General features: G+C 42.9%; 1 protein-coding gene and 2 non-coding genes across 5 annotated transcripts in view; all 3 read left to right on the forward strand.

The window, feature by feature from the left end:
• Positions 1-6796: 6796 nt before the first annotated feature.
• Positions 6797-24502, forward strand: part of NCAPD2 (non-SMC condensin I complex subunit D2) — a 29561-nt gene continuing 11855 nt past the window's right edge. Inside the window, exons 1-20 of one of the 3 annotated variants that reach the window (XM_063435352.1) lie at positions 6797-6882; positions 8750-8876; positions 8965-9040; positions 9984-10042; positions 11068-11249; positions 11775-11914; positions 12548-12675; positions 13045-13168; positions 13252-13399; positions 13489-13686; positions 16051-16185; positions 16259-16346; positions 16438-16606; positions 16695-16813; positions 17052-17261; positions 17351-17525; positions 17716-17800; positions 17883-18016; positions 18093-18225; positions 18880-18964. In XM_063435352.1, the coding sequence (XP_063291422.1) occupies positions 8759-8876; positions 8965-9040; positions 9984-10042; positions 11068-11249; positions 11775-11914; positions 12548-12675; positions 13045-13168; positions 13252-13399; positions 13489-13686; positions 16051-16185; positions 16259-16346; positions 16438-16606; positions 16695-16813; positions 17052-17261; positions 17351-17525; positions 17716-17800; positions 17883-18016; positions 18093-18225; positions 18880-18964 (2506 nt within the window). In that variant the 5' untranslated portion in view covers positions 6797-6882; positions 8750-8758. Of the gene's footprint in view, positions 6883-7017; positions 7038-8749; positions 8877-8964; positions 9041-9983; positions 10043-11067; positions 11250-11774; positions 11915-12547; positions 12676-13044; positions 13169-13251; positions 13400-13488; positions 13687-16050; positions 16186-16258; positions 16347-16437; positions 16607-16694; positions 16814-17051; positions 17262-17350; positions 17526-17715; positions 17801-17882; positions 18017-18092; positions 18226-18879; positions 18965-24502 lie in introns of those variants that run through there. The other 2 variants (XM_063435354.1, XM_063435353.1) reach the window with 2 other exon arrangements.
• Positions 9238-9534, forward strand: LOC134575954 (small nucleolar RNA U85). Its single transcript, XR_010085797.1, has one exon. It is a non-coding gene; the product is annotated as a small nucleolar RNA U85 (small nucleolar RNA).
• Positions 10576-10874, forward strand: LOC134575953 (small nucleolar RNA U85). The gene has a single exon (XR_010085796.1). It is a non-coding gene; the product is annotated as a small nucleolar RNA U85 (small nucleolar RNA).

A 24502-nucleotide genomic window follows, 5' to 3' on the forward strand; every position in this document is an offset into this window, starting at 1 on the left:
TCCGGGCGGGGCTACTTACTTTACAGTCTTAGACCTCAAAGACGCCTTCTTTTGCCTCCGAATTGCTGCAGAAAGTCAATGTATTTTCGCTTTCCAATGGGAGAACGCTGTAACGGGCTCAAAACGCCAAATGACCTGGACAAGACTGCCACAAGGGTTTAAAAATTCACCTACCCTATTTGGTTCAGCTCTAAGTCAAGATCTACTGGATTTCGAGTCCATCCCAGGAGAGTGTGTATTGTTACAATATGTAGATGACTTGTTGATAGCAGCAGTTACAAAAGAAATCTGTCAGCAAGCAACGCACGATCTACTACACATTCTCTGGAAGGCAGGATACAAGGTGTCTAGAAAGAAGGCTCAGTTGTGTTTGCCAACTGTCAAATATCTGGGATTCCATATCTCTGAAGGTCAAAGAATTATGGGGCCAGAGAGAAAAGAAGCTGTGTGCCAAATACCGATACCCAAGAATAGAAGACAAGTGCGAGAATTCTTGGGGGCAGCAGGCTTCTGTAGGATATGGATTCCCAGCTACGCGATACTGGCAAAACCTCTGTACGCAGCTATCAAAGGTACAGAGCACGACCCCTTCTTATGGACTCAAGAACAGCAAACGGCATTTGAAGATGTGAAGAAGGCTTTGATGAGTGCCCCAGCATTAGGTCTACCTGATCATACACGACCATTCTACCTGTATGTACATGAGCAAAGAAGAATGGCTGTGGGAGTATTGACACAGTACTTGGGATCATGGCAAAGACCTGTTGCCTACATGTCTAAGCAATTGGATGCAGTGGCCAGCGGACTTCCACCTTGTCTAAGAGCCGTAGCTGCAGCCGCCCTGCTAGTAGCTGAAGCCGATAAACTCACTCTGGGTCAAGAACTTTATGTACGAGTCCCACATGCAGTACAGACGTTGTTGGATTACAAAGGAAATCATTGGTTTAGTAACAGCCGTATGACCAAGTATCAAGCAATGTTGTGTGAAAACCCAAGAGTGCATTTAGAGACTGTAAACACCTTAAATCCAGCTACCCTTTTGCCACAACCTACTGAAAGTCAACATGATTGTTTGGAAGTAATGGATGAAGTATTCTCAAGTAGACCAGATCTTCGTGATTTTCCCATCCAGAACCCCGATGTTCAATATTATACCGACGGCAGTAGTTATGTGAAAGAAGGGATCCGCTATGCAGGATATGCAGTGACAACAATAGACAAGGTGATAGAAGCTCGGCCACTGGCGAAAGGAACATCAGCACAAAAGGCAGAATTGATAGCACTGACACGAGCGTTACAATTGGCTGAAGGTTTAAGAGTGAACATCTACACGGACTCCAAATATGCGTTTTTAACCACTCATGCCCACGGAGCTTTGTATAAAGAAAGAGGACTACTGAATTCAGAAGGCAAAGAAATCAAATACGCAGCTGAAATCCTACAACTATTGGAAGCAGTGTGGGAGCCGAAAGAAGTCGGTATCATACATTGTCGAGCGCATCTGAGAGGAGATGGTGATGTAACCAAGGGAAATCGGATGGCAGATAGTGCAGCTAAGCGTGCTGCTGAATCAGGAAGACAGGAATATGTGGGGCATATAGCTGCTCTTATACCAACTCCACTGTCCCAATGGACTCCAGTTTATACAGCTCAAGAAGAGGAGTGGTTAAAGACTGAACCAGGAAAGTATTTGGAGAACAAGTGGTATCAGCTAGAAGATGGAAGAATAGTCATACCAGCATCACTAGCGGTAGAAATTGTCCAAAATTATCACAACGGGACACATTCTGGGAGAGACAGCACAGAAGAATCTCTCAGAAAACATTTCTACATACCAAGATTGTCCAACTTGACTCAGGCCATTGTACGAAGATGTGTAACGTGTGCTAAAAATAATGCAAGACAAGGACCAGTAAAGCCACCAGGAGTCCAGTTTATGGGGGGACTCCCCATGTCCGATTTACAAATTGACTTTACAGTGATGCCTAAGTCGGGTGGACATCGTTACCTGCTGGTAATTGTGTGCACCTATTCAGGCTGGGTAGAAGCATGTCCTACTTGTACAGAGAAAGCAGGAGAAGTTGTGAGATTCCTGCTACGAGAAATAATACCCCGATATGGACTACCCTGTTCTATAGGATCGGACAATGGTCCAGCTTTTGTTCATCAGTGCCTACAACAACTGACTCATATGCTTGGTATAAAGTGGAGGCTTCATACAGCATATAGACCCCAGAGTTCTGGTAAGGTAGAGAGAATGAATAGAACTATTAAGAATCAGTTGGCTAAAATGTGTCAGGAAACCCAACTTAAGTGGAACGTTCTCTTACCCATAGCTTTATTGCGAATCCGCAGTACCCCTACCAGAAGGATGGGCCTCTCTCCTTTTGAAATCATGTATGGGCGACCACCTCCCGTACTTGGTAACTTAAGGGGGGACTTGAGTCAGTTGGGAGAAGGAATTACCCGGCAGCAGGTTGTAGAGTTGGGTAAGACTATGGAGGAGGTACAGAAATGGGTACAAGATAGATTACCTGTGAATATTTATCCCCCAGTTCATAGTTACCATCCAGGAGACCAAGTGTGGATTAAAGAGTGGAATAATGTACCGTTAGGGCCCAAGTGGAGAGGTCCTTATGTTGTTCTTTTGTCTACCCCTACAGCAATAAAAGTAGCCGAAGTGACTCCGTGGATACATCACTCCAGGGTTAAACCAGCAGCAGTCGATTCTTGGCAAGTTACAGCAGATCCAGAGAATCCCTGCAAGATCCGGTTAAAACGCACGACTCAGTCGGAGTAACGAGGAACTATTGTGGATTACAAAATTTTATTATTTTTGGGATTTGGTGCGTGAGTGAGAAGGCCATAATAAAGCCTGTCCGCCCACCGACGTATAGTTTATAAGCCAGGGAAAGTCTCGAAGAGACTCCTGTGAAGACGAGCAGAACTCCATTCCCTGCAGCCCTTACATCCTGGAAGCTGAGGTGCCTTCGCACGGACGAAGACTGAGGATGACGGCGAAAGATGTGTTGATGATAATGTTTATTTATGTGTATTTTTATATTCAGGAAGGTAGAGGTACCAACACTCCTAGCTGTGAGGTATGCATTAAGACTACAAGAACAGGTAACCATATTTCCCAAACCCTAATTTGGCATTCACAATACGAGTGTAAAGGAGATGTATCGAGATGTAGATACCTAAATATAGACTATAGTGTGTGCCATTTAGGAGTAGGAGAACCTAAGTGCTTCAGTCCAGAGTATCAACCCCGTACAATTTGGTTGACTCTCAGGAATGGAGATCCTCAGGGGACCCTAATTAATAAGACAGTGTTAGAATCCGTACATTCTTCGGGTGTTCTGCTATTTGATGCGTGTAAGGCGATATCAAGTGGTAGAAAGCCGTGGAATGTATGTGGGGATCTTAGATGGGAGAGGACGTATGGGTCTAATGATAAATATATTTGTCCCAGTAGTAAAAATAAATATGTGAGTCCTAGATGCCCAAATAAAGACTATAACTTTTGCCCATATTGGTCTTGTGTGGGGTGGGCGACTTGGGGACAGACAGTAGACAAAGACATGATAGTGACTAAGTTGCCTACCAGCCCATATTGTAAGTCTATGGAATTCAACCCAGTCCATATACTTATAAATAACCCCGATAAGTTCTTAGACAAATATGGCAATTTATTTGGGTTTCAAATATACGGGACGGGTTTAGATCCTGGGACAGTATTGTTTATAGGGATAGAGACTGATACGGTATCCTCCCAAACTCATCAAGTATACCATTCCTTTTATGAAGAGATGAGTATAGATAATAAGATCCCCCATAATGCTAAAACCCTGTTCATTGACTTAGCTGAAAGTATTGCCGGTAGTCTTAATGTTACCAACTGCTATGTGTGTGGAGGTACTAACATGGGAGACCAATGGCCTTGGGAAGCAAAGGAGGTAATGTCCGGTTTTGAGGCAGTTGACCAATTAATATCTACACAAGCCGATTATCATATGAGTGTTAGAGGTAAATCTGAGTGGAGATTAAAGACCTCCATCATAGGTTATGTTTGCATAGCAAGGAAAGGAATAATGTATAATACTTCTGTAGGAGAATTAACTTGTCTAGGGCAAAAAGCTTATGATGATGATACAAAGAATACAACTTGGTGGTCGGCTTCAAATGTCTCAGAACCATCTAACCCGTTTGCTAGATACGCCAATTTAAAGGATGTGTGGTTTGATTTATCCATCACATCTACCTGGAGAGCCCCAGCAAATTTGTACTGGATCTGTGGTAAGAAAGCCTATTCGGAGTTGCCACAGGACTGGGAAGGGGCATGTGTGTTGGGTATGCTCAAACCATCCTTCTTCTTGTTACCGATTGAAACAGGTGAGACTTTAGGTGTTAAAGTGTATGATGTGAATCATAGGAAGAAAAGGGGACCCATAGAGATAGGTGCCTGGGAAGATGATGAATGGCCTCCCCAGCGTATCATAGATTATTATGGGCCAGCCACGTGGGCAGAGGATGGTACCTTTGGTTATAGAACCCCTATTTATATGCTCAACCGTATTATAAGATTACAGGCGGTGGTTGAGATTATTACTAACGAAACATCACAAGCGCTCAATCTTCTAGCGAAGCATAATACCAGGATGAGGACAGCAGTCTACCAAAATAGATTAGCCTTGGATTACCTTTTGGCAGTAGAGGGAGGTGTATGTGGGAAGTTTAACCTGAGCAATTGCTGTCTTCAAATAGATGACGAAGGGCAAGCAATAGCTGAGCTTACTAGCCATATGGTTAAACTAGCGCATGTGCCTACTCAGGTATGGAAAGGGTACAATCCAAGTAGTTGGTTTGGTAGCTGGTATGAGTGGTTTGGAGGGCTTAAGGCAGTGGTAGGTGGAGTCCTACTGATTTTAATGTTGTGTCTACTCCTGCCGTGTCTTATACCCTTAGTAGTTAGGTCTGTGCAAAGCCTGATAGAAAATATAGCAGAAAGGAAGGCTGCTGCACAGATAATGGCAATTTATAAATATAAGGCTCTAGATCAAGGAGAACCAATGCAGGAAGATGAGTGTTGAAGATTCACATCATAAGTTAAGTCTGGTCTGGTTCAAGGTAACTTGTGGTGTATGCAAACTAAGGTTAAGTGATGCCTCAAGTAATTGTGAAATATCAAGAGGCATCAAAGGGGGGAATGTGGTGGAATCTCGGTAAAAATAAATTTAGTAGGCCGAGATTACCACGTGGCATGTGTACGTGCATATGCTGACGTATCGATCAGTTGGTTGCACGAGGCAAGATACGATCAGTAGTGTACGGAGCATGTGCAAGAATACAGGATGTAGTATTCCCCTCCTCCATTGTGCTGGACAAGCCATGCGGTCAAGCAGGAAGTTAATTCTTATTTGTATTGATTGGTCAAGAGAATGTGCGGGTGGAGCTTAATATGGGAGGAGTTATGTGCCTATATAAGGAGCCTGCACTATTGTCCGGGGCTCAGAACTTGTGGTATTTTGGTGACGCTAGTCCCTCTGAGTCCCGATCGGTGATCCAATAAAGAATCTCTTCCTTCCTGAAGAAACCTGTGTCCATCTCTCTGTGCTTCGCTTCCGTCAGTTTCTCCGGTATCAGAAGTACCTCCAGTGGACATCTAAGGAGTGGCCACTTGGAGGTGTCCCTAGGGGCAATGTAAATGTTTACATGAAAATGCCTGAAGGGAGCTATTATACATTAAGCTGTAGTTGTTCTGGTGACTATAGTGTCCCTTTAAGACGTTATAGCGGTAAATAGGGGAACCAGCTGCGGTTACAGTAAGTAGGCGGATATTATGTGGGTTAGACAGAGTGGGCGGGGCATTGTGGCAGTGGGTGTGGTACGTTTTCAAGGTAGTAATTGATAGCTGTGCTGCCAAGTGTCCCTGGAATTTTTTTTTCAAATGTTGGCAACTATGGCACTACGTTGTCTGGAACTCCAACCAGGTCTTTAATATATAGCATTACTTTATGGGCATAGCAGGGATTCTGGGAGATGTAGTTCATTAGTCAGCTATCTGCTGTAGAAAGGCAACAGCTGAACTCTGCTTCACTCCTACTTGATATTTCCTATCCTAATGTTTCTAATACCCCACTTCCTATAGACTGTAAGCTCATTTGAGCAGGGTCCTCTTCAACCTATTATTCCTGTAAATTTTCTTGTAATTGTCTTATTTATTGTTACATCCCCCCCTCTCAAAATATTGTAAAGCGCTACGGAATCTGTTGGCGCTATATAAATGGCAATAATAATAATAATAATAATAATAACTACAAATCCCAGAGCTATAATGGAGCATCATTACACCTGCACATTACACCTGGGCACTGGGGCATACTTTTATCAGATTCCCTCTAACATCCATTTTTTGTACTTTCAATCTGCCATTTGTAATTCTAGGTAGTATATGTCAACCAATAATAATAATAACGTGCTAGGCGTCAGCGAGCTCACAGAAACCTAGGACTCCGGGAAAATGGCCACACATTGCTTATAGCTCTACTGTTTACAACTACGTAACGGACCCTGGAGAACGACACTGACTCCTATTGGCTGCCCGCTCTTTATTCCTATTCCACTATTGGCTGCCCTTTCTTCTGATTGCCTATTGGACAGCTTTCTTGTCCGTCATCATACTGCGCGTTTCATTGGTTTGTCTCACGCAGGCGCCGCGTCGGGCTAGAGAATTCCAACTTCCGGCTGCTCTGTGATTGGCTGCCGCTCACAGTACGTATGGAGCGCGCTGGGCTGTGATTGGTTAGTTTGTGGCGGGAAGAGTCGGTTTGAAGTGCAGGGCCGCTGCTGTTACCGGAGCTGCGGGTTAGTCAGACTGCGGTGAGTGACTCCGTCAGAGAATGAGTGAGGGGTGACACCGGACTGCGTTACTGTGAGCTGCGGTCCGTTACCACAGATATCCTGTAAAATCGCTCGTTATTGAAATCGGTCGGAAACTCTCGGGCTATTCACTAAACTGCGAGTCTGTCCCAGCTGTGAGTGATCTCTCGATATTTAGTAAATAATCCCTGTGGGAGAGTCTGTCCCAGCTGTGAGGGATCTCTCGATATTTAGTAAATAATCCCTGTGGGTGGGTCTGTCCCAGCTGTGAGGGATCTCTCGATATTTAGTAAATAATCCCTGTGGGAGAGTCTGTCCCAGCTGTGAGTGGTCTCTCGATATTTAGTAAATAATCCCTGTGGGAGAGTCTGTCCCAGCTGTGAGTGGTCTCTCGATATTTAGTAAATAATCCCTGTGGGCGGGTCTGTCCCAGCTGTGAGTGGTCTCTCGATATTTAGTAAATAATCCCTGTGGGAGAGTCTGTCCCAGCTGTGAGGGATCTCTCGATATTTAGTAAATAATCCCTGTGGGAGAGTCTGTCCCAGCTGTGAGGGATCTCTCGATATTTAGTAAATAATCCCCGTGGGTGAGTCTGTCCCAGCTGTGAATGATCTCTCGATATTTAGTAAATAATCCCTGTGGGAGAGTCTGTCCCAGCTGTGAGGGATCTCTCGATATTTGGTAAATAATCCCTGTGGGCGGGTCAGTCCCAGCTGTGAGCGATCTCTCGATATTTAGTAAATAATCCCTGTGGGCGAGTCTGTCCCTGCTGTGAGTGATTCCTCTGTAGATACAGCCTTTACTTCCGTCTATTCTCTATTCTACCTGGACTGACGTCTCGTCATTTTCTAGTGTCTGTTAAAGTGGCTGTCACTTTAAGGCAGTGCCCATAGTTTGCACAAACTTTCAAAGCTGTCGTGACTCCTTGGTGTCCAGCTGCACTGTGGCGAAGAAAGCCCTACGATGATGGGTTGATCTGAAGGACTTCCTTATGGGTGATGCTTTCATTGAGCACCTGATGCTTAATACACTTGGAGCCTTTATCATAAATAATGGACCAACACTCACTAAAACTTTTTGGAACGTGCCCGTTGACTTCCGGTCTCATGCAACAGCCAGCCAAGCATCCGAATAGAAATGTAAAATGGTCCATAACTCGATGTTTGTTTACCTTTATTGAGCTCTTGCAACAATAATGTTTTGATCCAGTGGTAGGGTCATTGTCAAAAAATCATACAAATGGGTCAGAAAATTGTGGTGAGTGCAATATGTTGGGATCTTGTAAACCATGATAGTGCTGGACTGTTTTGAGTTCTATCTTGCTATATCCTTGGTTGGCGTTGCTTTTTATACTCTTGTTCTTGTCTGAGTGTCTACACTATGGAAAATACAGTAAGTTCCTAAAAGCACTACATGTTTGATAAGTCTTTTTCTATGGCTGTTGCTGGGATTGGATAACATTTGATGCTGGCCCCTACACCTTCTGTAAAAATCTCTAATTTTGTCTGTAAGACAAATGAGTCTGTTTTCTATTATCTTTTGATTGTCTTGGAATTTTGACACTCCAACCCAGACATTAGTATTTCATAACAGATTCTAACAGAGCTGCTTTAAAAGAACAGCCAATCCATTGGTGTTTAATATGCATGGAGTGTCTTGTCCCTGTCCTTCAGTCACTGTTTTACTAGGGTTCCTCAAGGTCCACATGCCGTGTCCAGTCTTTTGCAAGAGAAACCAGTATATTCTATGTCTATAGAATAAGCCGATGCAGAACCTCATTCATTGGCTGAGAAGTCCATTGAGTGGGAGTGTGTAAATAGAAAAGACGTGTAAGACTGGTGTGATTACAAATCTGATCTTTCTACAGGCACCCACGATGACTTTTAACTTTCATATTCCCTTGTCCTTTGGGGACCTTCTAAAAAGTGGCGGCATTGGCCAATATGTAGTACAAGAGGTTCTACCCCTACGGCAGTTGGATGTTCAGCTAAGTGGTAAGATAACCGGATTAAATTGTGAGTTTCTGTTTATATCAGCACTCGTGTGAATGTCACAAAAAAAAAAAAAAATTTTTTTTTTTAGCATTTCAGAGTGCCCTCCGTGTCCAAGGCCCGCTGTGTATCCTTCAGCATTTTGATGCTCTGTACAGCATGCTACAGTAAGTATCTATGTATCTACTGTCATTCGGGGCATGTTTTATGAACCGAAACCTTAACTCTAATTGATAAACTGCAATTATCTGATTTCATGGCTACAATCTATTTCTAACTGTATGCATGACCTGCTTGTATACCCCTGTTTAAAGTCCAGTTGCAATTTCAGACATTGGCATATTTTAATATACACTGACTACCTGCCAAGTGATGAACCCAAGGCAAATGTGACTCCCTTTCCTCAGGTTATGACTTCTCACCTTTGCACTTGGTCTGTAATCTTGGTGGTTGTGTAGAAGCTTCTCGCTACCGCTGTAAGGCCAGACCAACAGTAGCTTTTGTGGCTGGTCTCTCTGATATTTGCTCATTTGAGACTTGGTGTGCAGAAATTAGAGTGACCTACAGGATGGATCGGTGCCTAAAGAGTGCAGGTCAGTAGCTTTAACTTCTTTGAGGTTAAAAGGAGGTATGAGCACATATCTTTGGTAATCTGATGGCTATTGTGTATGTATCTCAAAAAACATTCAGGCTTGAGTTGGTAGTAATCTAGTTGTGTCCCATAGGAATTGATTCAAAATGCATTCATTTTCCCATAATATGTCAGACATAGGATTTTGTAATCTGAAAGGCGCAACTTAAGCAAAAATGTCAAATCTATAAATTCTCAGACTACTGTATTCAGAGCTTCCCTGTTTTTGATTAGTTTTTGCCAGTTTAGTTTAAATTCTGTACAACTCAGTTTAACCTTCTAATGTGGTTATTAAGCACTACCATAACATTTTGTAAAAAAAAAAACTTCATATAAATGGGCAGAATTGCAGAAATGACTTATTGAAACCTGGCTGGATGGAATAAAAGAAATGAGGTCATGGTTTTGCAATGAATAATGGGAGAGTAGGCTTTGAATCTTATTTACATTTTGTATTTTTTTCCCTTCCTCGTCTTTAGTCATTTCCGGTCACTGGATACTGCACTGAAAGAGGATTTCCTTGAGGTGATGGTGAAAGGTATGAATATACTCTGATTATAAATTATGAGAACCTTGAGAGTTGTGGAGCAGGTTGTATCTGAGCCACACTCTCTCATGGAATCTTTATGAAATACTTATTTTGACTGTTGGAATCTCCCTGAAATTCCAACCCAGTCAAGAGATCAGCTTCCCAGACTCGGGGCAAAGCTACAGTGTCAATCCCGACAACCTTCAGCAGTGATGGCTGCAGGGAATTGGATTAGTCCATATATGATCATGGGATCTTCCGTAGACCTCAGTGCTGTACTCACGTGCATGCAGGAAGCTCCAGGAGCTGGAGTAACGACTGGAGGAAGATAGCGATGCCCCAGAGGGACCGTTTCAGGTAAGTAATAGATAAGTAGTCAACAATATCTGGAGTGTTGCAGGTAGTCTACCCCTGCATTAAAATGTATCCTATGCATTGTGTAGCTCTAGTCTGAAGGAAATGCTACCTTTCCAAACAACTGAGTTGTCCATTTTGGAAACTTCTTCTTTTTATTTATTTATATTCTATTATGCTTACTAACTGCCAAGTGATGATCCAAGGCGAATGTGACTCCCTTTTTCTTTGGGTTATGATCTCTGACCTTTGCACTTGGTCTGTAATCTTGGTGGTTGTGTAGAAGCTTCTCGCGGCCGCTGTAAGGCCAGACCAACAGTAGCTTTTGTGGCTGGTCTCTCTGACACTTGTCAGCTCACTGCAGATTTGGTGTGCTGAAATCAGAGTGACCTACAGGATCGATCAGTACCTAGTGTGCAGGTCTATGACATAACTTCTTGGAGGTTAAAAGGAGGAATGAGCACATATCTTTGGTAATCTGATGGCTATGGGGTGTTCAATGACCCAATTTCGTAGAACTCTTGTACAGGGGTGGAAAGTAGTAAAATACTTGATTTTGGTGAGTGCATCTAAGACAGTTTTCTGATTACTGCTCAGGGGCTGGTATAGTAAGTATTTTCGAATGTTGTTTGATTGGCATCATTGTCTGTATCGTAATAAGCTATTTTGTACTTTCTCAGCCACATCTCGGCATGCCAATGAGCTCCCTGCTATCCTTGAAGATCTTGCAATGCCTGCACCCCAGCGCAATGCCCACCTCAACACCCTGAAGATGAATTGTTTCATCCTTGCACAGCTTGTAGAGGCTTTTGAGGCAGAGACCTACAAAGCTGCTTTGGGGAGTGTGGAGCCTAGTGGGAAGGTAAGAAGGACAAAGCGATGCTAGCTTGAATTATTTATTTGTGTGGATATATTTATTTATTTGATCCATTTTGCAGTAGTGCTGGTTATTTACTAAAGTGAGAATTGCATTTAATGCCAAAATACTGGAATTGGGGAGGGAAATCGGGTCAGCTATTACTTTAGCCAAGTTAATTTGGCCTTGAGTAAGAATTGTCTGAAATTTAAAGTTCACTATACCAAGCAGAAGTTAAAAACTTTTTTTTAAAGCAAGTTACATCTGAATAGAGTTTTAAACCATTGTTTTCATGCAGGCTGTGTGAGTCTCAGCAAGGGGAGGTGTGGCCAGGATTGCATTAATGGAAACAAGTGATTTAGCTCCTAAATGGCAGAGAATTGAGCAGTGAGACTGTACAGGCATGATCTATACACACAAATTGCTTCATCAAGCTAAAGTTGTGTTGATGCTTAGTGTCACTCATTATGAGTTTTGCTTTATTTTTGGGGGTTCTTGTGTTGCATCACACATCTGAGCTTCTCTCCCTAGGGTAAGAAGGGAAAGTCCAAAACAGATGGATTCAACTGGGAGTTAGAAAGAGAGCAGGTCCTGCAGACTTTCACTCACCTCCTGCAGCTTGAAATCCGCCGTCTCTGGAGCATGTCTCTGGTGGAGGAAGAGTTCGTCAGGTATGGAGAGCCTGTCAGTTGTGATGTCATATGCGGGCTTTTTAGATACTTTTGTTTATACCATTGACGCATGCAAAACGCTGCATTAATGAGTAGTTTGGCACAATAGGTTCACTGGTCTCTAACTTAATGCCATATGAAGTTTAACTCCTGCTACAATGCTTAATACATATTCTGTTTCTGATCAAAGAACCCGATTCAGGTCTGTCGGGCAGGTTGTTACGCTTATGGGCTAAACCTCTTGTTCACTCCTAATGACTTATCTGCAATGTTGTGATAATTGGCAATTATTGGATAACACTCCCATGTGCTTGGAAAATATCCCAAAATATGTTTGTGCAAAGTGGCCATTTAATAGTGTTTTGTGTGGGGGTTTTCCCCTCTAACACTCTTCTCCTCCATCCCACTCTATCGTAACATTATGCCTTAATTGTGACTATTTTGTAAGTAAAAAACAAAATTTAAAGTTTTTAAACCTTGACCTGGTGATAATTAAACTCACATCTGTAAGTACTCTATAATCTATTTCTGGATCTGGGGTTTTCCTTTCATAATTGCCTTGCTTGCTGTATGTTTAAGAAATAAAAAGGATGTTTGGCATTTCTGTAACAACCTGCCACCCCTCCTCTCCAGCATGATGACTGGCTGCTGCTACAAGATGATGGAAAACCCGACCATAGGAATGGCTAAAAACAAGCCAGTACGAGATGTTCTAGGACACTTCCTTGGAGTAATGGTGAAACGCTACAACCATATGCTCAGTGAGTTCTTAACTGCATGTTACAGGATCATCTGTGGATTGTTGTGATTTTTCTTTTGTGGGGGTGGGGGGAGAGAAGAAAAAGAGGTTGAGATGGGTTAATGTTGAACCTGGGATTTACAGTACTTTTTGAGTGGTGGAATTGTGAATATGCTTCCTTGGTAAACTGCACTTGGTTAAAATGTATTTTAAGATGTATCTGTTCCGGGATTGATGCCTCTGGTACAGATAATGCAGAGACAGATTTTTACTTGGTTTTTGAGCAGTTTCACACACATCAAGGAATACCCGACCCTTCCCTCAGCATATCGCTAATCTAGAAGTAAGAGGTTTATCAACTTTATTTTTTTAAATTTATTTTTTCCTATAGGTGCTTGTGTGAAGGTGATTCAGCTGCTGCAGCACTTTGATCATCTGGCTCCAGTTCTGGTTCATGTTGTGAGTCTTTGGGCCACAGAATACGGCATGAAACCTATAGTTGGGGAGATAATGAGGTGAGAACTTTTTATTTATTCTCCCCATATTTGGTGTGAATGAAACTGTTTTGTTTAAACGTCTTCTGTGCCTCTGTTCTTAGGGAGATTGGACAGAAATGTTCACAGGACCTTTCGAGAGAGACGTCTGGAGTGAAGGCTCTCGCCGCCTTTTTAACAGAGCTGTCTGAAAGAATTTCAGCTATAATGATGCCAAGCATCAGTGTTTTATTGGACTATTTGGATGGTGAGGTGAGAGCTGCCTAACTTTTCTGTTCAGATTTCCTCCCCCTTTATTGTGTTATGATGGCACTTATCCTGATGTTATTCTTTGTACTTAGAGTTATGTGATGAGGAATGCCGTGTTGACTGTTATGGGCGAGATGGTTATTCGCGTGCTGAGTGGGGATCAGCTTGAGGAAGCAGAAAAAAACACACGAGATCACTTTTTGGACACCTTGCAGGAGCATATCCATGATGTCCATACATTTGTTCGCAACTGCGTCCTCCAGATCTACAACCGCATTGTACAAGAAAAAGTAAGGCTCTGCATGCATTGTTTGAAAAATTACAATTCATTGGGTCACATGTACACTGATCAGCCACAACATAAAAAACCCTCTACCAGGTGAAGTGAATAATTTATATTTATAATGGATCCTTTCAAGGGGTGGAATATATTTGACCGCAAGTGAAATAGTCCTTGAATTTCATCTATTGGATATGGCAATAATGGGCAGCGTAAATGAGTAACTTTGACAAAGACCAAATAGTGATGGCTAGATGATTGGGTCAGAGCGTCTCAAAAACAGCAAATCCTGTGGGGTGTTCCTGATATGCAGTGGTTGGTACTAGGGATAGACAGATAATCAGAAATATGGCAAAGTATCCATGGAACTGATCTGTATCAGCCTTGTAAGTTACTGATGACTTGCTAACATCTCATAGGCACCATGTGCCATCTTCTGCATGTGGAAAGCTGTGACCTTGCGTAACCCCTTCCATGAAGAGCTCAGCTAAAACCCGGGAGGGAGACCGTGACTAAAGTACTAGGCTGGCTTAGAGTAATTTGCTGTCTGCAATAATACACCTATCAGTAACTGCACTGTACATGGCAGGATGAGAATGATTGATTGCTTGGAGTGTGATTGTTCAATTAATGCCAGATTTGTGTTGATTTTTCAACACTTTAAATGTACAGCATATCGGCAACGGCTTTCAGCTACAGATAATCTGCATTGGCTCTGGAAAAATATTGGTCGATTCACAACTAATATCTACCAAAAGTGGTGCAAGGAAAGACCACTAACCATGGGTGCCAAAGTCTCATTGACTGGATTGTGAAGCAGTAGAAGAAAGTTGCCTGGTCTGTTAAAATCATGTTTTCCCTAGGTAAACCATGCACACCAGCCATTCACCTGATATAAAAATTGAGATTGCAGCAGTTACACTATGGGAAGAAGCCAGGTCATTGGAGGTAATGTTATGCTCTGGAAAACCTTTGGTACTGGCACTCGTGTGGAATGCTGCTTTTACACATGCTCCCTACCTAGAGAATGTCGCAGACCATACACCCCTCCATGGCAACGGTGTTTCCTGATGGCACTGGCCTCTCACCAGGATAATGCACCCTGCCACACAGCAAAAATTGTTTAGGATTTGTTTAAGGAACATGACAAAAGGTTCAAGGTGTTTCCTTGGCCTCCAAATTCTCCAGATCTCAACTCTATCATCTGTGGGATGTTCTGGAACAACAATCCGATCCATGGGGGGGGCCCACCTCGCAACTTGCAGAACTTAAAGGATCTGCTGCTAATGTCTTGGTGCCAGATATCATAAACACATCTAGAGTCCATTACTCAATGCAACAGAGCTGTATTGACAGCATGAAGGGAACTATGAGATAAAAGGCAGGTGGTTTAAATGTTGTGGCTTATCTGTGTAGTGTCATTAAAATGATGGAATAGAAGCCTTCTAGCTGAAGTGGTAGAGATTAAAGGAACACTATAGTCACCTAAATTACTTTAGCTAAATAAAGCCGTTTTAGTGTATAGATCATTCCCCTGCAATTTCACTGCTCCATTCAGTCATTTAGGAGTTAAATCACTTTGTTTCTGTTTATGCAGCCCTAGCCACACCTCCCCTGGCTATGATTGACAGAGCCTGCATGATAAAAAAAACTGGTTTCACGTTCAAACAGATGTAATAACCTTAAATAATTGTATCTCAATCTCTAAATTGAACTTTAATCACATACAGGAGGCTCTTGCAGGGTCTAGCAAGCTATTAACATAGCAGGGGATAAGAAAATCTTAATTAAACAGAACTTCCAATAAAAGCCTAAATAGGGCTCTCTTTACAGGAAGTGTTTATGGAAGGCTGTGCAAGTCACATGCATGGAGGTGTGACTAGGGTTCATAAACAAAGGGATTTAACTCCTAAATGGCAGAGGATTGAGCAGTGAGGCTGCAGGGGCATGTTCTATACACCAAAACTGCTTCATTAAGCTAAAGTTGTTCAGGTGACTATAGTGTCCCTTTAATGCTGCTTGTCTGTAGTATCCACTCAGATCTCAGACAAATCCTACCTTACATGTACAATTACAGGGAGAACCCTATGCATTCAGTTAATCAATCTGCATCTCTGCACCGAAACCACATAAAAGATGCAGTGATTTCGATTTTTATTTTTTTTTTTTGCTATTTTTTTTTTTTAATTGAAGCCTAGATATATTTTTATTGCAAATTAAAAATGCAACTCTATACGTAAATTCTACATTGCTTTGCAAAGCTCTTCTGTCCCCCATTACTTTCCATTCTGCACTGTTGCCCTAATGCACTGATTTTTATTTATTTATTTTTGTCACTAGCCAATAAATTGCCTTTTCAACTTTTCCTCAACAGGCTCTTCCCTTGACTCGTTTCCAGTCTGTGGTTGCAATTGCTGTTGGCCGTCTCTTTGATAAGTCTGTTTCTGTTTGTAAGAACGCAATCCAGCTTCTGGCGTCATTCCTAGCAAACAATCCATTCACGTGCAAGGTAGTCCTGCAAACTGCTTCCTTAGCTCTTTGTATATACTGTCTGTTATCTCATGTTTCTTGTGGCTTTACAGCTTGGCAGCGCTGATCTGCAGGAGCCACTGCTTAAAGAGACCAAAAAGCTGAGTGAGTTGAAAGAACAATTGAGCAAGAAACAAACAGGTATGACTTGTAGTTGATGCATACTCCTGTCATTTAAGAACTACACTGAGTCCCACACATAAAACACAAAGACCTGCTTTCTTGCATCTAGTTGTGGTGATATCTCCTGAGGAGGAATGGGAAGCCATGTTGCCAGAGCTGAAAGAGGCTTTCCAGATGTTTGTGCAAGATGAGGATAAAGATGGCTACCAAGATGAGGCTGAAACGCCTGAGGCTCTGCGTGAACATATCTTGCTGCTGTTACAAAAGACTAGTTACAAGTCAGTAGGGAATGTAAGCACTGAAAGCATGAATACGCTCTATTGATCCTACACTAGTTCTGGATTAATCCCTTCCCCTTTTTAACAGGAATGCCATTCGTTTAGTGCAGAGCGGTGCCTTGCGCTTTGATGGTGATCTGTTGTTTTCTGCAGGGAAGACCATGGAGCAGGATGCAGTACTGAGAATCTTGGAACATATTTTTACAGGTACCTGTTGGAATGTCAGCTCTGTATGCACACAGGACACCAGTTAAAATACCGACCTACATTCTGGTACACTTTCCTACCATGGAATTCTCGCTGTATGTGTCCCGGTGCATCGTGATGTGGTACAAAATATGTTCCGTCTGATATTCAGCATTCGTTTAGTGGCTTTCCTCTTGAAACTACTTCTCCATGTTACCTTAACACTTCAATAGGTATGACTTGTTTGTTTCCTCTCCAGAGAAGTCACTTGGTGAAAAACCCACCGCTAGTGAAGTTGCACCTGTAGCGGTGGAAGCCAATGAAGAAGCTGATACTGAGCTGTCTTCACAGGACTTGCGTAAACAGGAGATGTTGGTTCAATACTTAACTGATGCCTACAGTTTCTCTCAGAAGATTGAGGAGGCTATTGATGTGATCAGCAAGATGATGTATGAGACAGCTGTTTCTGGTTAGTGGAAAGCAACCGGGCAACCAGACTGTAACTTGTTGTGTGAGACTAGCCTTTTACTGATTTTCACGTTTTTCTTTTCGGTGTAGTGGTGCAGGAAGTCATTGAATTCTTTGTCACTGTGTCACAGTTCGGAGTTTCTCAGGCAGTGCTTGGAGTACGACGAATGCTGCCTCTTGTCTGGTCAAAAGAGCCTGGTGTACGTGATGCTGTGATAAATGCTTACCGACGTCTGTACCTTACACCCAAAGGGGAGTCTGACCGGTAATGTATATTCCTTAATTGGTATAGTGTGTGTGCTTGCCATCCTACCATTAATTTGTCGTGTGTGTGTGTATATATAGATGGATAGTACAGCCAGAAGAGGATTTTCCATGTATGGCCTCGGATTGCTGTGGCAAATACTGGAATGTTACTTTTGCTCCACCTGACCTTTGTCCCCCCTCTGCTGCAGGTTGAATGCTCAAGATTTGGTTCACAATCTATCCCTTCTCATGGTGGATTCCTCTGCAGGGTTGATCAGTTGCCTGGAGGAGATAGTAAGTTTAGAGCCTGGCTAGTTCTAACTTCATGCTCATGCCATCTCTTGCCATTCAACGCATCGTTTAATTCTGTTTCTAGGTCTATGAATTTATGCAGAAAGGTGACCTCCGACCTTCTGTGACACAGCTGCTCTGGGAAAGGTTTACCCAGAAGTCTCCTTGTTCCCAAATGGAGCGGAGAGCTGCAATCATGCTACTGGGCATGATGTCACGGTGAGACCCAGGAATCAAAACTGTCAGATCTAACTCTTTGCCTTGTTACGTGATTCTGACTAATTTCTCTTTTTAGCGGGCAGCCAGAGATTGTGGTCAGTAACTTGGATACAATGGTGACTGTGAGTTTGGGGGATCGAGTTCAAGAAGATTATCAACTGGCACGGGATGTCTGTAATAGCATCTTGAAGATTACAGACAGCCACAAGGTTTGTGGGTGATATGTGACCTGTTAAAGTTGTCTCCTCTTCATTTAACAAAACCACTTGCTTTTAGAATCAATACCGTTCAATTGCAACATTAGGTATATTCTAACTGCTGTGCTCTATATCAAGATAAAGGACACTCACAAGATTTCGATTTATGGGCTAAAACAAACTCTTAGGTCAATTGATGGCATGATATGCACAAATATTTGACACTTGCAAAGTTATTAAACTGACAGTATGAGTTATGTTGCAATTTCCTCTCGGCATTCAGTTTACTGTCCTTTCCTATTACTTCTTGCAATAGCAGGGTCTGTTACAATGTTCTTCTGATATGTTAGGACCTGTAGCAGAATATATAAATGACTGCCAACAAAGTCGTCTTTGTTTCTGGTGTCCTAACAGACTCTCTAGATAATTACTGCATTATTTGGAATAGGATCTTGCTACTCTGTTTACGAAGTTGACGGCAGCAGCAACTTCTCGTGCTACCAGAGGGAGTGGTAGGCACTTGGCATTTGCTTGCATGTAAGTGCTGAACAGCGACCAGCAATATTTTGGACTTCTCAATGCACTGAATGGACTTGCGTAACCTTCAAAAATGCTTGGCACTACCACCCATCTAAACCTATCCATGTCAAATTCACTATTTTTCAGCCATCTCTGGGGAAGAGTAGCGCACCCTTCCGTCTCCCGAGGGATCACTGTCTCTTTGAAAGTCTGACCGGGGCAATCGCAGGAGGTGAGTAGCAGTCTTTAAGCAGGGAACAAATACATAGTATAGAATAGTGGCAATGGTTAATATTTGAAGTGTTGATAAACAGATGACCGTATAGTGTATTCATAAGTTGAATGGAAGCTAAGGTTATTTCCTCGCCATATCTATGGGTAGCTCCTCCCTACCCCTAACTAGACCGAAACCTAATTAAAACGGTCTAGGTATACCCTAGGCCTTTTTGTTCCTGCCATATGCCTAGGACTGTAGAATATTTCTATTTTGACTTCCCTGAAGGTTACCTTCTGCGTCAAGGAAGTTCAGCTTCTTATTTGGAAAGCTTAAGGATACGGCCCTGCGCAATGGTTTCCACCCGAAATTTCCCTTCATGACAGGGGTTTACTTGCTGTGACACTAGGGGTAGCAAGATTATGCAATCACACTATTTCCTGACCAAAGGGTGGCAGGCTGGGCAGGCACTTACAGGGCAAATATCTATATTGATCTCCCCTACTACTCTGCATTGGGTTTTATCTGTAAGGTATGAGTTTCCTTCTACGTTTAACTCAAAGGGGCCTAGGAATAAGCAGATAAACTTGGTCTTTTAAGCTAGCCACTGGATTCACTTATTCCTAGGCCTCTGTACTTGGCTATTTGCTGCTTTGTTCCTCTCAGCCTTTCGACTTGTCTTTGTGCATTCACTATTCACCTCTTTTTCAGATTTTTGTGGCTTCTGTACCTGTAGGGTCGCTTTCAGTTTTCTGTAGAATATAGATGGTTTTGATTATCTGAAAACTTATAGGTAGGGCCGGCGCCACCGTTAGGCGAACTAGGCATTTGTCTAGGGCTCCGCCCTGCTGGGGTCGCCCACCTTGATATTTCCTGGTGGCCCCCCCCCCCCATGTCTTGAACAGCAGCGGTGACCGAGGGAGGCTCTTCTTGCAGCCTCTCACTCCTCCCTCGCCCTCTGATGCCAGGAGCCAGAATGACATTATTACGTCCCTGGCATACTAAACGGCGGGTGGGGTGAGGAGCTGCCACACATTGGACTCCAGGGAGGTAAATGTGTGACATGAAGTTGCTGCAAAATGGTTCTTTGCCTAGGGCGGCAGAAATCCTTGCTCTGGCCCTTCCTATAGGATAGTTCGCACAGGCTTTCATCCTGGTGTAAGCTCTTACCTCAATCTATAAGGATCAAAGATTGGAATGGATAATTTGGAGGAGCATATCGGAAATGGTCGATCATTTATCTGACAATATAAAAGTCCTTAAGCCCGAAATAGTATTCAGCTCAAACGCCCTCCGTAGGGCTGTTATTCTCCAGCCTGATATATGGCTGTCTGCTAGACGTGCTCTTTGGCTCAGTACCTTGTCCGCGGAGGCATCCTCCTAGAGGAATGTATTAAGAGAACGGCAGGGTAGGAAAGCTAGTCTAATTCAAGACCTAATGTTCACGAGATTTAATTATTTTTTTCAATTCAAGGACTTATTCCCTTCCTTTCAGGATCCAGATAATTCACGCCTGGAAGAGTATGGTAGATCTCAACCTTGCGGTGGTCCTTCTGCCAGAGGAAGAGTGAAAAAGATCCTTTGTAAATTCCATGGCTTTCCTTCAATTAGATGGAGCTATCGTGAGCAGTTTTGAAAGTAGCTAGAACACATATTCATTTTTTTTTTTTTTATATTCTTTATTTTTTGCTTTGCAAGATAGCAGATACAGATCATACATAAAAGCAACAGAACGGAAATACGGCATGTTGATTTGCAGCTATGTAATGGTATTCCATGAAAACCGCTTCCGCGGCGACGCACTGTGCGAGTGTCACATTCCAGTGTCCATGTTCGTACAATATGATGTTGCCCATAATTTCCAGTCCTGCTAAAGCGATTTTAAGTATCGCTGTACATCTCGCAAAGTGTTTTTAGTTTTTTTTTTTTTTTTTTAATCTTGAAACAACAAAATATAACAAGGAACTATCATAGCGTAGTCACAATGCCATGCAACTAAGGGAGTTATGAATAATCGCATTTGCATCTCTAGCTGTACGGCAAGCCCCCCATAACCCCGGCAGTTGCAAGCAAACCCTTATGCTGGTTACGTAAGTTCAAAATATCGGAATTTCAAGAGAAGGAAAGAAGGTAAGTTTCCTAGAAGATTCAAGGAAAAGGAGATATGCAGAATAAGAGAGGGGAGAAAAGAGGGAGGAAAAAGGGAGGGAAGGCGAGTGGGAATGGGGCGGTTTATGGGAGGGAGGTCGGTCCGAGCAGCACCTCTATTCCAGTAGCGATACTAGGGGGAGGGATCCCCCTCCACCAGCTACCTGTCCTTGGCATCACTGTTGGCAATCTCTCTGCGACATGGGAAACAAGTGGGGCGGTGGTAGTTAGTGTGGCGAGGTTTAAATCAAGTACAATCTCGTCTGGTTGCATCTCAGTCGTTGGCTATGCTATTAACCCACGGATCCCAAATCTTTTCAAATTTCCTGATAGTCCCCCTAACCTGAGCCGTCAGTTTATCCATCACATAAGTGTCCTTTATTTTATGTTTTGTGAATGCCATGGTAGAGGCGTCACTCTGTAGCCACGTTTGCGCTAAGGCTCGCCTTGCAGTAAGGGTTATTTTGTGGAGGAGGGTTTGTTCTGTTCGTGACCAATTCTCCAGAGATCTCGATAACAGGAACACCCACGGGTCTGGCTCTACTACTCTGTCAAATACATCTCCTAATAATGTCGCAATCTTCTTCCAATATGTCTGCGCTATCGGGCATTCCCACCACATATGAATATACGTACCCTTCTGGCCGCAGCCTCTCCAGCATACGTCCGTCGGAGCCTTTCCCATGCGGAAAAGTGTCGCCGGGGTGGTATACCATCGGAAAAGGGTCTTATACGATTGTTCCTGCAGGGTTACGCACACTGAAGAGGTTGCGGCTGCTTCCCATATTTCTTGCCATTCGGCTCCTTCCAACACTTCGTTTAAGTCCGCTTCCCATTGATCGGTGTATTTTATGATCCCCCATTCCGAGGTGTGCGTACTCAGGTGTGCGTATATACAGGAGATGAGTCCTCTCGGAAACTGTTCCCTGGAGCACATCTTCTCGAACGTAAAGGGCGCCTGTGCCGCTTGTTTGATCCTGACAGCTCGGGCATAATCCCGAAGTTGAATATAACGAAAGTAGTCAAAAGGCTTCAGCGGGGTCCTGCCGTTCAATTCCTCGACAGCGACCATAGACTGGTTAACATATAAATGATGCCGTCTCTGCAGTCCCGCGGTTTCCAAGCCTTTAAAGTCTCGGGCCTGCATACCTGGAGGGAAATCTCTATTTCTCAGATACGGAGTCATCGGGGATAGAGCGGCAGTCAGGTCATGTTTAAGGGCGATCGTGTCCCAGACCTTCAAGGAGGTCTGAACCACTTGGCACGGGACTCTGTCTAGGGGTCTAAATTCTTTTGGGGTCCATATGAGGAATTGGGGGAGGTCCGGGTTCAACAAAGAGGATTCTAAGTCCACCCACCGCCTCTCGTCAGGGGGTGTATGCCACAACGCTATCTGGGCTAATTGGGCCGCCACATAGTAATAATAAAGATTTGGCAGCCCCAGGCCCCCCCTCTGTTTCGCCCTGTAAAGTATATTTCGCGACGTCCTATGTTTCCTGTTTTGCCAGATAAACCTACCGATTGCCTGTTGGAGCGGCCCCAAGCTGGATTTGGTCAAGTGTATCGGGAGGGCTTGAAAGAGGAAAAGTATCCGAGGCAAGATATTATTTTTTACCGAATGAAGCCTCCCGATCCACGAAATCGGTTTATCTACCCACACCAAGTCACGCATTAATTGTAGAACACATATTCTGTTTCTAACAGGGGGTGGAGATCCATTCTAGATCTGTGCAAGTTTACCTGATTCTCAAACATCTTTCATCATAAAGGCAGTATTCCTAGTACAGTGGATGGAGTTTATAGACTCTCAGGATGAGGTCTATTCGATTGCAGTGGAAGGACATTTTCATTTGTACATATTCATGATTAAAGATGGTCTGCTGAAGTCCCCTTACTCCCTTACCGTTCACAGTATAGCTGGGATCACTTCAAAAGAGAGCTTTGATCTGGGTCCTCCACCATAGGTCTAATAAGATGGTCACAATGGAGGTTTTCTTTCCTATAGAAATCCCTTTGGACCGTGACTACGAATACCATCCACTGGAGTTGGGGAACTGTTCTCAAAAATCGTATTTGTTCAGGAAAGGGACATCCTTAAAATCCTACACCTCTTCTGCGTAGGTTGCTAGAGCCAGTAGAAATTATTCTGAGTGTTCTATATTTGTCACCAGTCCATGGCTTCCACTTCTGCTTATCAGTACCTCCATGGTATCTCCCATAAGAGTTCTTTCCTTCTCCATCAGGTCCAGTGATGCTTTTCTCATCTTGACGGTTTAGATGTTGAAAAGAAGAACTTGAATAGAAGTGTTTCTTGGCTTCAATTAATACCCTTCTGAAGGCCAGGGAAACTCCTCCTTGGCTGCCTTTCTTCCTGGCCTATTTCTAAGTGGGTTATCATTCAAATGCCCTCTACCAAAGATGTTCTAGAGTTCTTAAATCCAGGACTCCTCTAGGACTTGACTACATAACTTTAGAGATGCATATCTCTGCACTCTGATCCCTCTATTCGAACGTGTGGTTTTTGTTTTTTAATGTAAAAGGAGAGGTCTTAAATATCTTCATATAAGCCATCAGCAGATGGATAGTCTCTGCTATTTCCAGGCTACTAAACCTAATGTTCAATATCCTTATGTGTGTAATCTCTTTATTTTCATAATACTAAAAGTCCTATGTGTTTCTTTCAATCTCTTGGTTATTGCCTGGGTATTACCCATTGCTGTGCTGCCATGGATATGGCCAGGAAAATTCACTCCTCCTTACTGTAATTTTCTTTGTGGTCATAGGCCATGGCAGCACAATAGGTAGCTCCTCCTTATTCCTACATAGACAGGAACCTAATTAAAACAAAAGGGTATAGGTGCCACTTCCGATCCCTGACTTTTTCTTTTTTTTTAACTAGGTTTCTGTCGAATTAGGATAAGGAGGAGCCACCCATAGTTGTGCTGCCATGGCCTATGACCAGGAAAATAAAATTTACGGTTAGAAAGAGCGTGTTTGTGGGGTGTGGTGTTTTTTAATTTTTTGGCTCTATTCTCTTAAGATTACCCAACGTGTAAACAAATTTTGGTTATGTAACATAATGTATGCTGGGTGTAGGCTCAATGCTTCTTGGGTGGTTTCTTGTGTGAAGTGTTTTTATAAACTTTAACTCTGGTCTGAAATTAGTCTGCATCACTGGATATAGTGAATATAATATTTTTTTTTATATATATATATATATATATATATATATATATATATATATATATATATATATATATATTTTCTCTCAACATTTTTTTTTATGTAAATCCTCTCCTGCCTATGCCTAGCTCTCTTGACCTATCCCAGGGCTAGAGGGATCGTGCAGCCAGCCTACAGGTCTAAAGACGGTCACTGGGGTCCCGAAAAAATCCACACAGGACACAA

The sequence above is a fragment of the Pelobates fuscus genome, chromosome 10, assembly GCF_036172605.1.
Source record: "Pelobates fuscus isolate aPelFus1 chromosome 10, aPelFus1.pri, whole genome shotgun sequence".
NCBI classification, from domain to species: Eukaryota; Metazoa; Chordata; class Amphibia; order Anura; family Pelobatidae; genus Pelobates; species Pelobates fuscus.